The 15384-nt window shown below is 42.7% G+C and overlaps 1 protein-coding gene across 2 annotated transcripts; it reads right to left on the bottom strand.

Moving 5' to 3' along the window:
- Window positions 1–1759: 1759 nt before the first annotated feature.
- Cyp2g1 (cytochrome P450, family 2, subfamily g, polypeptide 1) lies at window positions 1760–12950 on the bottom strand. 2 transcript variants are annotated; one of them, NM_012787.2, is made up of 9 exons: window positions 12771–12950; window positions 12012–12174; window positions 10285–10434; window positions 7863–8023; window positions 7314–7490; window positions 5300–5441; window positions 3786–3973; window positions 3525–3666; window positions 1761–2316 (listed from the first exon to the last, which is right to left on the bottom strand). In NM_012787.2, exons 1-9 carry the CDS (start codon window positions 12948–12950, stop codon window positions 2135–2137), a joined length of 1485 nt encoding a protein of 494 aa, NP_036919.1. In that variant the 3' UTR covers window positions 1761–2134. The 2 variants fall into 2 exon arrangements, with proteins under 2 accessions (XP_038957457.1, NP_036919.1); XM_039101529.2 differs by lacking the exons at window positions 7863–8023; window positions 12012–12174; window positions 12771–12950 and having other exon boundaries at window positions 1760–2316; window positions 10285–10394.
- Window positions 12951–15384: the final 2434 nt, after the last annotated feature.

Raw genomic sequence — 15384 nt, 5'->3', positions numbered from 1 at the left:
AGGTGTGGGCCCCAGGGAAGGATGTAGTACTGTTGCCTTGCTAAATGGCAGTGGAATCAAACTGCGTATTCGTGTTTACACCCATAGTTCAGTACTGCCAATCTCAGTCAGACAAATTTCTTTTTTGCCATGATTAGAGGTTAATGCTGAGATCTGGAATTTCTCAAAGTGTTGGGAATAAATGACTGTTGAGTATTCAAATCTGGTGCCGGGTGGGACATTTATATCCCTCCATCCCCATGGAACCTGTGGATGAGGGGATGGTACAAATGTAAGAGTCAGATGATGGGGGGATGCTGTGGACGTGGTACCACCACTGTGCTCACAAACTCTGTGTTTATGTTTATCTGCACAGGATGGAGCCTGTCAACATCCCAGCGCCCACGGTGGAGGGGCATATGGGACTCCACTCCTAGCTGAGGCCTATGGGTAGTGAGTGGTTACTGGGAAAGGAGAAGCCATTTTTTTTTTTTTTACTCAGGGGTGTGGTCACTTTACCCTATCTAGTAACTCTCAAGTCCTGTGCATGCAAGGAACCCTACTTAATCCACTATTAGTGGGTTGCTTTTCTTTTTAAAAGAGGCTTGAAACGGGGCAATTTAGAAGGGTACTGGGAAGATGGAACGTTCCAGAGAGAGTGAGCAGGAGTACTGGGGAGGAATGGCAGCCCACACCATTAAAGTACATTCTATGTGTGCATAAAGTTACTGAAGATAAGTGTAAATATTTTAAAATGTTTGTTTTTCAGCTTGTATTTCAGTGCAGTAAGCTCTCTGTATATATCTTATGCCTCACTAATCTTTTTCTTTGTTCATATAAGGCCTGCCTAGGTTTTATACACATCATAAAATATTAATTTCTGCTAAGTTTCAGTTTCAAGACTTTAAAACTCTCTCATAACACTTTGCCCACTGCTACTGTAGTCCTTGACTCTTACCCATACCCCAGTCTTTCTTTTTAGCTCATGGTGTGATCGGAGCCAATTAAAAAAATTCCCAGTAATCGTGAGTCACACACATCATGGTGTAGCAGTTTCCACTGAATCAAAACATTGTCCCTCCATGGAGAGTTTTTGCTTGTTTTATCCATTGATGGACACAGCCTGTGCAGTTGATAAATATCAATGGAGTTAGCGAATATGAGGGAGAGTTTCATCAACACTGATCAAGCTGATAGAGCTGTGGAGAGAGAATTGCAGAATCTGGGACTAAATGAGATATATTCCAAACAGGATGCAGGGTGTGGCATCAGGAAAGCATGTTTAGCTAGAGAGATGATAGTGAGGGCAAGCACTGAGCCAACTAACATGCCTGATGCCACACAGGGTGACCAAACCAGCATGGGATCCCTGTGTGAGCTAGGGAATTGCTACTTCTGACTTACACTTCACCTTAAGGAGAAGACACCCTTGGAACTAAAGAAAGAAAAAACCAGGTCTGCACTCTGTGGGAGCTTCTGTTTCTCCTCTATAATGACCCTCCACCCTCCATTCTGCACTAAAAAAAATTCTGCCTATAATAAACTTCTGTTTGGGGGGGCAGTTTAAATATGTTATGTAAGTTTAATGCAGCCAACCAAAGTCTATGTCACTCTGAGTAGCGATGTAGGGGTGTAGAAAGGCTCTGTTTAACTGGATTCAAGGAACAGTTTTTGGATTGATTGCTCTCTGGGTCTGTGCATACTGCTATTTCGCTTTCTCAGTCCTTAACTATTTCTGACAATAGAACTGTCAATAGAACATGATACTCAGTAAGCTTGCTATGGTCAATAGTCTTGAGTTCTTTATTGGGGAGGAGAAATAAAAGCAAACAGGAAAGAATTGCGGAGTACATTCTGGTCAATATCAGGGCAAAGTCAATAGATTATGTAAACCCACAGCATCTGTAAGTTTGCTGCCCACCGAGACCAAGGTTGAGAAATTCAGGGCTCTCCGAAACCGAGACTGTGGCTAGAACCCTGCTTGATACCATCCAGCCATGTTTTTGCAGACACCTCTCCTGACCCGTGGTCTCAGCACAGCAATGAGAGCGACTTCTCTTAGATGAGTAGGGAGGGTTGGAGGGAGATCGGGTGTGCGTGAACTCCAGCAGAGCTCCTCTCTCAATTGACTCTTGGTTGGTCTCGAAGTGGGCACTCAGCGGGCCATGAAGCAGAGCTCATATGTTGGGGGAATGTTGCCAAAGCCTGAGATTTTGTGAGCGATGTCGATATCAGCAGGAGGCACCAGAGAACGTAAGGAGAACCTCTGAAGGATGGAGGTGAAGTAGAGGAAGAGCTCCATACGGGCCAGGGCCTCCCCGACACAGATGCGCTTTCCTGTAGACACAATCGACGGAGGCGGTGTGCGCCATGTCCCTACCATAACCATCCCACGCAACCTCGATGAACTCCTCAGTATCTCAGCCCACAGCTCTATCTACCATGTGGGGTCATTATTAAGACTTACTGGGGTCCCACTGCTACCTGCCACCTAGAGGGACTGGGCAGGTGGCAGCTACTTTTTTGCCGACCTAGTCTCCCTGGGTTAGAACCAGATAGACAGGTTCCGAAGGATCCATGGGGGCTGAGTGGGAATCGAAGCAGAGTGTTGACTGAATCCCACCAGTGAGAGGCTGGGGTATGTGTCTCAGTGAGAGCATTTGCTCCAAGTGTGTGAATTCCATCCCAAATCAGGGAAAAAAAAATCAAAACTCTGTTCACTTCAATTCCTCAAAGATGTTTCAAATGCCTTAGACATCAAATACTAGTTAGATTAAAAAGAAAAAGCTGAGAATTGTATTTAAGGATACCTTCCCAACTGCCAGGAGCCGTTTCAACAGTGGGAAGGCGATCAATCTCTATCTCATGGTTGAGAGGTGCAGCGATTCACCCAGGCCCCAGGCATCCCAAGATGCCAAGACCACTCGCTGGCCCCCTCAGCTTTGTGAGGTGAATCCATGTGTTGCTTTGTGTCTGTGTGGTATGAATGCTTTTCATCCTTTAGAATGTTTGAAAATATTCAGAGAAAAAGAGTGTCACGTGCAAGTTAAATGAATTTCACGTGCCCTTGAATAAGAATGTTTACATTTTCACACATACAGAACCACTCACTTAAGTGTTACTTGTGGCCACGTCTTTTTAGCACATGGCAGACACAACTGGTTCAGACAAGGGTCATATGGCTAAGCATGAAATATTTTTAATTTGATTCTTAACATACTATGGTTAGGTTTACTAAATGTTTGGTATTGTTGCTCTAACAGTTACTATTATTATTATTTTTGTTATTTCCAATTGTTTTAAAGTCAAGATCTCACTGTTAGCCCAGGCTAGCCTTTCTTCTGAAAACTTAATACCACTGCTATTTGAATACTGAGATCACAGTCATAGACAACAAGATTTTTCTAATCATCAAAGTGAATAATTCAAATATTCCCTGATCTGGAATTTTAGGATTTTTATAATTCTACAATGTAGGCCTTGGAAAGACTATTCTAGTACTTATCTGGGGAAAATTCTAGTACTTATCTGGCATAATTACCTACCAGAGGAAAAGGCCACAAAGGCATCATTCTTCTTGAAGCGCCCTTGTTCATCCAGGAAGTGCTGAGGATAAAAAGCTTCTGGGTAGCGGAAGTATTTGGGATCTTTGAGGACTGAGCCAATCAGGGGATACACATCTGTACCCTGGGAGACAGAAAGAGGCCATTAGAGTTCTGTGTTGGGCAGTGAGAGTTGGGATACACAAACAGGAAGTGAGAGAAACCAGGAAAGGGTGACAGGACAACAATGGGGTACAATCTCACCTTGGGTAGGAAGTAGCCTCGGAAATGAGTGTCCCGTATGACATTATGGGGAACACCCAGAGGCACAATATCTGTCAATCTCTGTATCTCATGGATGACAGCATCAGTGTAGGGCATCTTGGCCCGGTCATCCACTCTTGGGGTACGGTGTGTTCCAATCACCTGGTTAATCTCCTCATGGATCTTGGCTGTAAAATGGCAGAAAATATACCAGAAAAGGGGACAGAAAATCAGATGTTTGCAGTCCTTGTTTGGTCTTTGTTTTTACTTGTGGTTAGGGGGAACATGTGCTTATTTCTTTGTCAACAGGGTTTCACTAGGTAGTCCATATTGGACTAGGATTCACTATCTAGATTGTGCAGGTTTCAAATGCTGTGCCTCTCTACTCTGCCTCATATGTGCCAGATTCCAGGTATGAGGCACATGTCTGGCCAGGGAGTGTATGTGTTAATAGGTTAGGAAATGTATGTGTTAATAGGTTAGGGCAAGCCATGTCCCTGCATTTTGCAGATGTCATTACATTAAGGATCTTGGGATGGAGATTCTATTTTTAGAGCTGGGAAAAACAGTGAGCCTTACAGGAGAATATGTGTCTGGATTGCTTCATTACACTTAATGACAGCCATCACTGGTACTTGAACGTTCATTAGACAGTAGGAGCCATAGAGCCTAGAATCTTGAATGCCATTTGGGAATTTGATCCTTACTTAAAAATACCATGGGGGTGAGTAATGATCATAACAACATCCTGGTTTCAGTTGAACTGTACATGCAGATGTTGCTTTTATTCACCAAAGACTTGTTTTGAACTTGACTGTTATAAAGTCCAAATAGAGAGCTTTCTTAAGCAAGAAATGACTTTTGATTACTGTAGTTCCCTAAGCAGATCAAATTATAGCTTATCAGACATGAAGTCTGTTTGATATGGACAATGTAGTCAGCTGAGCAATAGTCCTCAAATAGTCTCACCTGGGTGAGAAGACACACTTGTAATCCCAGACTCCTGGGACCGAGGTCGGCATGGACTATGCAGAGATCCCACTTCAAAGAGAAATGGGAAGGGAAAAGATCCACCCTCAAATCCATGACATCAATGTTATATACATAAGGAAAACACAAGGTCAAAGGGCAATTTGCTGTTCTCTCCAGGTTTCTGGGAAATGAGGAGATTAGCTGGATGGATCATCCATATTGGGTAGTTGTGTATCTCAATCATAGAGAAGAGGGTTGGTGGGAGTTAGAAGAGGAGCCATGGTAACAGAAGCAAAGAGAGAGTGAGAGAGAACACCTTGGTATCAGTCTAGTGGAAGCCACTCTGAGAAGTCCTGACAAGAAAGGTCAAATGACAAATAGAGACTACTAACTCTTAACAGCCATGAAGAATAAGTGCAAGGACCAATCAGAGAGGTAAAAGTCCCATGCTCTGAGGTTATTGAGGGAAGAGAGGCTAAGGATGTGGGATTGTACCATTTCAATATTGCCACCCCTCCAAGGAAGCTCAGAGTGAAACTTACCCTCCACCTCGGGGTACTTCATTAGCAACAAGAATCCATATCGTAGTGTGGAACTCACAGTTTCCGTGCCAGCAAAGAAGAGGTTGAGGGTGGTGAGAACCAAGTTCTTGAGGTTGAATTCTGAGTGTGGGTCACTTTTATCCTGAAAATGAAGGAGGTAGTTTTCAGAATCACCCCCCTTGATCCTTTATCTTCCTCTTTCTTCCATGTAGAGGGGGTGCATTTGTGGAAGGAATAAAAGTCGGGTCAAGTAAGTTCAGAAGAAACAACGTAAGCAAAGGTGCCTAGCATGTCTGGTGTTCTAGAGGACTGGCAAGAGGAGGCCAGTGTGCTTGTGGTGGGCAATTAGAGTGTGGGAAAAGGAAGCAGAATCCAGAATGAAAGTTTGGAAGACATTAGAACACACAGCTTTCAACTGCTAAGTACTCGAGTTCTCTAATGATTTTTTTCTAGAGTTCGAATGCTCAACACACAGGCATGCCGACTACATATGTTGCTACATCTCAAAGACACTAAACTTGTGATTTTGAAGTGTAAACTCAAATTTGAAGAGTGAGCTTCTAAGTTTCTCAATTTCAAGTTTTTGGTGTTCAATAATATGCCTGTTAGACAGGTGGTCTTGAAACTAAGATTTTAAGTATCTTGATGCTAAACTTTGTAGATTCAAAGTGTATTTTAGAAAAAAAAAGCATGGTGTATACCCAATGGTGTCTTGAAGAATAAGGAAATAGTTCCTTGAAGTAAAATGGATAGAACTGGGGGGGGAAATAGATTACTGGAAACCAGCCAGGCACAGAGGCAATTACTACATGTTGTCTATCACAGATGAAGGCTAGGAAACATTTACGTGAAAGTAGGCCATGATCACAAAGACAAAGGGAGTTGGTTTTTGCTTTTGGTTTTTTAACATGGAATGCCTTTCTAGTCTTAGAGTCAAGACTATACTTTTTACTCTCTTTTCATTGGATATTTTATGTATTTACATTTCAAATGTTATCCCCTTTCCCCTCTCTCAACCCCCCTCCCTCCTGGGAGTTGGTTTTTGACCAGCTCATGCTGTCTGCTTATAAGGAAGCTCCCTAACACATAATTACTAGAAACGGCTATTTTTGGTTGTTAACTTGGCTACATCTGGAACTAAGTAAAACCCAAATGGCTGGGCACACATGTTGGAGAGGTTTTTCTTAATTTAATCCATTTAAGTGGGAAGACCTACTTCTCATCTGGATCTTTGATGTGAGAAGATCTATTTTAATCTGGGCCACACCTCCTGGCAGCCTATCTAAAGACATGGAAGAAGGAAGCTGGCTCTCTCTTTGCCTGCTTGACTTCACTCTTGCTGACAAGCCTATTTCCTTCACTGGCATTGGAGCCGACTTCTTCAGGATTCTTGCATATACCAAAGACAGCTGAGACCTCCAGTCTCACGGATTGAACAATTATTGGATTTTTGGATCTTCCATTGGTAGACTAGATGACCCATACCCTGTAAGACATTCTAATAATCCTACACACACACACACACACACACACACACACACACACACACACACACTATTAATTCTGTTCTTTTAGAGCAGTGGTTCTTAACCAGTAGGTCACAACCCCAACAGGTGTTGTATATCAGATATTTACATCACAGTTCATCACAGTAGCAAAACTACACTTAATAAGTAGCAATGAGCTCATCTATGGTGTGTGGTCACCATAACATGAAGTACCCTATTAAAGGGTCACAGCATTAGGAAGGTTGAGAACCACTACTCTAGAGAATTCTGATGAATATTAAAAAGCACATGCTAAAATAAACCTTATTTCATTAATTTTCAGGGAGTTTATTTTAAAGATGCAAGAGGATTACATTTCTTTAGTTTCTATATTTTATCTAGAGATCAAAGTAAACTACATGAAATAATACTTTTTCTCACTTCCCCCACACCATTGTAGATGGGTTTGATATGGCAAGAATAAAGGTTTCAGAAGACAGAAAGACTGGTGTAAGGGAAAGAGGTACCTGGTACATCTTAATAAGAAAGCAGTCGATGAAGTCCCTAGGATTTGAGGGGTCAAAGGATGCTTCATTGATCTTGACCCTGGAAGCAATGAAGTCCTTAAGCTCTTCTATCAAGTTGTAGAGGCGGTTGTGTCTTCCTGGAAAATACTGTATGACTCCCCAGTACATATCATATAACTGCAGGGCAGAGGCAAAGGGGGCATGTGTCAGTCATGGGCATTAAAGACCAGATGGGCCGAATTCTAAAGTCATTGAGCTGGCTTAAAGTCTATGGCTGGAGCTAGGGCACAGTCTTAATTCCAGCACAAGGGAGACTAAGGGGAGAGATCAGCAGTTGAAGGCAGGCCTAAGCTACACCAAGACACCCTATCTCACTAAATAATCTACTGTTGGGCCTGAGATTTGGTTGTTACTGTTTGCTTCCTGAATACTTGGACAAATTGTAAGTGCCTTCAGGGGATGAAGGGAGGAGGGCTATGTAGAGTTCGGGAATGTGCTTGCTTTGAGAATGAAGGGTGGGCAGGGAGTTGCCTCCTGACTAGTAAGCACCTGTGCCCAGGGCATGCTCATCTCCACAAAGCTCTCATTGATCATCTTCATGAGGCTCCGGAAACGCTGGTCCTCATAGTCGAAACGTTTTCCAAAGACGACGGAACAGATGACATTGGACACAGTGCGACTCAGGTAGAAGGTGGGATCTATGGGAGCTCCTAGGGGTAGAAACTGACTATTTTGGAGACAGTCTTCACGAGTGAAATAGGGCAGGTAATTACACAGTACTGGCACAGAGCTCCAGATCTGCTGCCTATGAGTATGTACGAGTGCCTCAATATCATATCTGAGTCTAGCGTTTCCAAACTGCAACCTGGTTTGGAAATTTCCCAATTGATCTATGAGCATTCAAACATGATGATTGCGTATAAAATGCCTGGCATGGCTTACAGTCTGGAGTAAGCACTCAAGAAATTGTAGAGAAGTTCAATGTGGTATTTTGTCACTATTAACTATATGTATGGTGGATGGAAAGTAACAGTTTCTTAGCTTATTAAGAAATCCTTCCAGGGACTGGGGAGAAGACAAATCATTTGCTTTATAACCTTTAGGTTGGAGTTAGAATCCTGAGCACCCAAATAAGAATGTAGACCTTTTTAAAAAGTGTAGCAACTTGTTTCAGATGTAACACTTGAGAGGTGGAGACCTGACTTCTCTGGGAAAAGCTGGCTAGCTAGACTTGTGGTAGTGATGAGCTCTGGGTACAGCTATAATCCATGAATGAACCAGTAAAAAGACATGAGAAGGATTGAGGAAGACATCTGATGTCAACCTCCAAACACATGTGCACTCATGTGTGAGTACATGTGCATACCTGTGCACCCATACACATGAACATACATACACGCATACACACAATCAAACATAAATATATATGGAAAAATATTTCACTAGGACTCTAGTGTATTATATGTAAAATAGAGTGCTGGTCAAGTAAGTGGTGTGGAGTCAATTTCTCCAGAGCCATGCATACATTCTTGATAGCAGATAACTTCTGAAGGTGTAGGGACATTGAAAGCCATGAGTAAATTCCTTATGTGTCTACAGCGTCCAGACAAGGCTTTAAAGAGGTATATGTCTATGTCTCTTATCTTCTTGTTTCCCTATTTCTCAACCTTTGTCTTTTCTTCTTTTGACTTTTATTAGCTCCATACCTTATTTTACACCAGAACTGGACACCTTTGAAAACTGTAATAAAACAAAACAAACCATAAAGTACAACAACAAACCCAGAGTCTGTTTTGTGTTCACCAACCACTACTTCTGGGTGTTGGGGCTTCTCTGGGGTGTGGTTGATGTATCCATTGACACTACGTTGGAGGAACTTGTTTCCCCTTTCCTGCAGGTCTCTATTGAAGATAGCTTTTCTGTTAATAGTGTTTTGATTTTTGCTGTTTTATTTTATTTTGAGAGAAAGAAGATGAAGCTGGGTGGGTGTGGAAGTGGGAATGATCTGGGAAGAGTTGGTGTGTGTGTGTGTGTGTGTGTGTGTGTGTGAGAGAGAGAGAGAGAGAGAGAGAGAGAGAGATTTAACTGAAGTAAGAAGTAAGTTCAAAACAGCTAGCCTGGTTGAATAATGAACTCCCCCTGCCCTATCTCTTTCCTCTGTCTTACATGAACACATGTGCGCCCGCGCGCGCGCGCACACACGCACACACACACACACACACACACACACACACACACACACACTCTCTCTCTCTCTCTCTCTCTCTCTCTCTCGCACACACCAGAGATGGGTGGGAGTAAAGACCTTTAAGATGAGAAACTTCTAAGCATTTGTTTCACAGTGACATAAACATGTCTACCACTGACAAACCATGCTTTAAATTTTTTTTTGATTTGATTGAATGTTTATATATGTGTGTAGGTGTTTTGCCTATATGTATGCCTTTGTACTGTATGCAGGCCTGGTACCAGACAAGTCTTTTGGATCCCCTGAAACTGCAATTGTAGATGGCTGTGAGTCTCATGTGGGTGCTAGGAATCAAACTCCCATTTCTTGGATGAATAGCCAGTGCTCATAAGAGCTGGGCCACCTCTCCAGCCCATCAAATTCTACCTACCCTTAAAAATGGTGAAGATGGGGAGTTCCATGTTGTTTTCTTCATCACAATAAAGCATGTATAATATAGCAACATTTGATTCTTTCTTGAGGAAAAGATACAAGCTTCTCTACCACACTAGAATTATATATGGTTTCTTGAGTTACAAACCCCTGAGATCTGCGGATGAGCATTTCCGGCCAAGCTATCTCTCAGAATCTTTCAGTTTCTTTGTAACATGGAATCTCCCTGAAATCTCCATGAACTCTCAATGACTCTCTTCCTTTCCTATTTCAGTCTTTCTCTCACCAAGGCCCGCCTCCCCATAACTGAGTTTTCTGTAAACACCAAGTCACCCAATGTGATCTCCATACCCTTGACCTTATGGAGTTCCTCCAGTAGGTAGCCGGCCTCCTCCTGGATCCGCTCCTCAATGCTTCGCTTCCCCATTCCAAAGTTTCGAAGGACAGTCAGGGAAAAACGCCGAAGAATCTTCCATCGTTCTCCATTGGACAGAGCTAAACCTGCCAGGAGGTCAGTAATCAGGCTCCTGTCCCCTTTCTATGCTCAAGTCTGTGGTAGACAAGATTATGAAAGCCCAACCTTTAAGACTCAATGGAAAAATCAAGATTCTTTTGGAAATATTCCAGACTGAAGGAATAGGGAATAAGACTAGGAATAATCAGGGACAGCAAGGAAGTTTTCTTACAGGATAGCAAGCTGTGATTGACTTATTTTCATCTTTAATGCCAAGAGTGCATGGCATAATGATAGAATACTATAGATTATCCCTTCAATGGAAATACTAATTCTATTTTCTGGGTATTGGTTGAATTTTTAAAAACATGTATATGTGTGGACACAGAAGCTCACAGCTGTGCATCAATGTACCTACACAAAAAGAGCAACCTTACATGAAGACTATAGCAGAAATCACATGATGGGTGGATTGGTGAACTGCTTGGAAATTTAATAAGACCATTTTAAAATATATAAATGAAGAGTGGATTGATGGAGGCTAGATGAGGGCATCACACTCTCTGAAACTGGGGCTACAGATGGCCTTGAGCCCCATTTGAGTGCTGTTAATCAAACATAAGTCCCCCAGATGAGCATCCAGTGCTCTGGACTAGAATGGTGGGTAGTGTGGTGAATAGGTGGGTAAATGTCTGTCTATCTGTCTGTTTGTCTATGATGTTGAAAGAGTCGACGGCTGAGTAAAGTGTTAGTGGATAGAGGGGTTAAGATGAACAGATAGTGGCTGGAAGACATGGTTGATAAATGCATAGATGGGTGGATAGAAGAATGACTGGATGGAAAGACTAATAGGTGTGTGAATGACATAAAATTCATTGTATGGCTGAAATTATGGGTAGATTCATGGATAAATAGAACATTGAAAGATATATGAATAGTAGGATGTTTGCATACAAAAGATAATGAATATATTTTGGTGGATTTATTGATAAATGGGTAGAATTGAGGAATTGTGTATCAATATAAAGACAGATAGATGATTGATAGATGATAGATAGATAGATGAAAAGAGGGAGGTGAGTCTTCTTGTATTTGAAGAATTTGGGCAAGTATGAGTGGACGCATGAGTAACACTAGACAAGAATTGCTTGTGTTGGGGCTGGGGATTTAGCTCAGTGGTAGAGCGCTTACCTAGGAAGCGCAAGGCCCTGGGTTCAGTCCTCAGCTCCGAAAAAAAGAACCAAAAAAAAAAAAAAAGAATTGCTTGTGTTCTATATGCATATGGATATGGGTAGATAGGAGCATGTTCCTGTGGTGGATATGCATATACATAGGGGAAGATAGGAACTAAGCTTGGCTGTGAATGGTTGGGGGGTACATAAGTGATAATACACAGTCTTCCATTAAAAGAGATTATAAAAATAGCACTACAGGCAGTTTAGAGTCCAATTGCTGGAGTTCAAAAACAAAGCAGCCCTTGCACACACTGTGTGACGTCATCAATTAGCAGAGCAGTCATACCCTTCTCAAGGGAGTCAGTATAGGCGATTCTCATGAGTCACTTATCAGAGACCCTTGAACTGAGTCCACGGGAATCATTTCTGTTGTTATTTATGCTACTTACCATAACCTTGAAAGTTCTTCTCTAGTGTAGGCATTTCACCACGACCACTGAAGTCATCTGCCTGGTCCACCAGGGCCTCCTTCACTGCCTCATGTCCACATAAGATAACCACTGGCCTTGGGCCAAAGTATACGGTGAACACAGAGCCATACTTTTTCTGGAGCTGGGAGTGAAGGAAGATAACTGAAGGAAGGAGTAAATTGGAGTATGACAGAACCATGCCAGGGCATTGTAAAGGGCAGAAATTCTAGGAGAATGAAAGGTAGGACCAGAGGAAGGTCCTGAGCTTGGAAGGGCTACTGGGGAGCAAACATCAGAATGACTCCTGTGACCTTGGTCAGCAAATACCCCTAATTTTTTCTGTCTTAGTTTTGTTTTTTTTAAACCATGGGGTAGGACTAGCTGAACTCTGAAATCTACAGCCACTCTCTTTGAAATGCTAAGGTCTAGCATCTTAACATTTTAAGACAATTTGAATATGAAAGTTGTACTTAAAGAAATAAGATTCCCCCAAATCCTCAGATCATGAACTAGATGAAAAGAGAACCCAAAAGGGGTTTTGTCTAGTGTACTCAAGAGTCTAGTGTACTCAATGTTTCTAAGATGTTTCCCCCTTGGTTTTAAGATTCTGTAACTTCAGATTCCTATGTTTCCTAAAGTTTGCTTCTGAATCTGCATTTAACAATCATGAGTTTCTGTGTGACCTCAGCAGTGCCATTTGAGGCCTTAACCACTATAAGAAGAAACAGACACACTAACCTTCAGAAAGGACTGAAATGTGGCATCAATGCGTACTTGTAACAGGTTCCCCAAAAATGGTATTGGTGTGGGGCCGGGAGGCAGCTTTCCTCCCCTGCTGGTTCGCTTCCAAGCTATCAGGATGAGCAGGCAAGACAAGCAGAGCGTCATAAAGATGCTGAAGGCCCCTCCCAGTGCCATGGTGCTAAGTCGAGGACTTGTGTCCTGGGATCCAGAGCTTGCCTAAATAGCTTCTAGGAGATCAGCTTGTACTGAAATCTGAACCTTGTGGGAGTCAAATTATCCCAGTATTACACCATCAGGAGACAAATTGGTTGGAAGGTGTGGAGTTACATAATCTCTCACCTGCACAGAGATATATTGAATTCATGCAGAAAAACCCTACGGGGGGCTATCTCCTTTCTTCATAGTTCAACTTTCCCATTTGTCCCTCAGCTTCATAGTCTTTGTGGCATTTGTTTATAGGGAATCTTTATAAAGTATAGACTTTCCTACATTATCCTGCTGTGTGAACCTTTCACTCTTAGACTTTTGTTTTTTGCCCTAGAAGGAATGCCTCCACCTGCCCAAGGATGCCTATGGCAGATGTTTCATTCCTCAGTTTAGCAAGTCCAAGGACATTATGCAAACAGCCCCCACTCAGCCCTGAGACTTCCCTCCCTCTGAACACCTTTGATAAAAGTGATGAGGATTACTTTGTGTATTAGTCATTTTTTCTCCTTTCCAACTTTGAATCCTTGGCTCTCTTGGAATAAAGCATCAGAGTGTCCAGGCGGACTCTGGAGTGGTAATTGCCTGAAGAGCCTTGGTTCTGTTGAATCGCAAATTCAACTTCAATTCCTTGGCACTGCTCACTAGACAGCTGAGATACAACCAAACATCAGTTATTGAGCTCTAATATTTAGAAAATGTCTGAGTTGAAGTTTTAGTCACTTTTATTCACTAGGAAGCCTTTTATCTATTCGAGGGCCTCAATTTCTGTAGAGAGCGGTGCGGCGAAACAAAGATGGCGCCGACATCCAGCCTTGTCTGGATATAAACGACTTACTGCGCATGTGCAGGCTTGTCCCCTTGCTAGGGCTCCCTCTAGTGGTGAACAGCGGTACTGCACATGTGCGGTTTATGCACCAGGTGTTAGTTGACCGTTAATATGATAATGAGGTGATTCATTCTCCACCAATCCCTGGAGGACAAGTAGTGGGGTGATCCAAGCCCCACCAATCCCTGAGAGATAATTAGCATACTGTTGTCTATATAAGCCGAGCGATTTTGCTGCTCGGAGTCCCTGTTCAAGAGAGCTGTAACACTAAGAGAGCTATAACACTGAGAAGAGCTGTAACACAGTAAAGGCTTGTTCGCAGAAGAATCCTGTTGCCGCGCATCGTTCTTACTGGCGGGACATTAGGCACGCGACAAGTGGTGCCGAGACCCGGAAACCAACATCGCCGGTGCCGAGGGGACCCTTCAGTGTGCTGAAGAGGATTCAGAACTGCGAGAAGGTAAATTAAAAGGTAAGCTTCGAGAGGCATGCCCCTTTTTGGAAGAGAGCATGTCAGAAACGGAGCAGAGTGAGAAATTAGGCTTCCGAGAGGCATGCCCCTTTTTGGATTTAAGAGAGCATGTCAGAAACGGAGCAGAGTGAGAAATTAGGCTTCCGAGAGGCATGCCCCTTTTTGGATTTAACAGAGCATGTCAGAAACGGAGCGGAGTGAGAAATTAGGAGCGCGCAAAAAGAAAAAGGTTACTAAAACAAAAGTGAAAGAGATACAAAAGGCAGAAGAAACGCTGCTGGAGGAAAAAATAGGCGTACCCTGGAGGATGAAGTACAAGTCATCCGGAGAGGATACTTTGTATCCATTAAAAGAATCAGAAGCCTTAGAACTGGCTGGCAGTGACTCTGAGCAAGAGTTGTCAGAGTCGGAGGAGGAGGAATTAGAGGAAGAGGCAGCCATATATGAGGAAGAAAGATATGGGCCTAGGTGGAGAGCCACTGTGAAGAAACCTAAAGTTATGGATCCTTTGTGGGCAAGGCTGGTAATTTTGTTTCTTTTTTTCTTTGTGTGGGATAGAGAAGCCACTGACCGCAAGCTTAAGCCCGGACCAAAACCTCTTTGGCAAATGGTCCCTGCCTGCTTAGAGGATAAACGATGTGAGGAAGCCCTTAGAGCCGTTAGGACAGGTCAGAGGGTCCTTGCAGAGCAACAAGAAAGTATGTCAGAGGGAGAAAAGGTCTCAAAAGAAAAAAAGAAAAGAAAAGGAGATAAAAGGAACAGAGAGAAGGCAGAGATAAAAAATGGAGTCAGTGCAGCTTTTGTTGTGGCTCAAGTTGAGGCTATTGCTAGGTATGTGATTAGGCTCTGGAAACCTCACAGAGTCATACTGATCAGATTTGATAGAGGTAGACCGCCTGAAAATTTATTCAGGAGAATCAAACAAAAAGATAAACTTGAGTGTGCCTACTTGGATTCCTGGTCTCAAGGAGATTTAGCAAGTGACAAGGTGCTTCTCTTAAAAAAGCAGTTTCAATCGGCCCTTGGAGCCTTGCACCTGTAGCTAAGATATGTGTAGCCACTTCAATTTTGTTTTCTGATTGGTTTTAAATTTATAAATATTC

This window comes from Rattus norvegicus, chromosome 1 (assembly GCF_036323735.1).
Source record: "Rattus norvegicus strain BN/NHsdMcwi chromosome 1, GRCr8, whole genome shotgun sequence".
NCBI lineage: Eukaryota > Metazoa > Chordata > Mammalia > Rodentia > Muridae > Rattus > Rattus norvegicus.
Note: the sequence above shows the minus strand (reverse complement) of the source record. Positions and strands in the feature narration are given on the sequence as shown.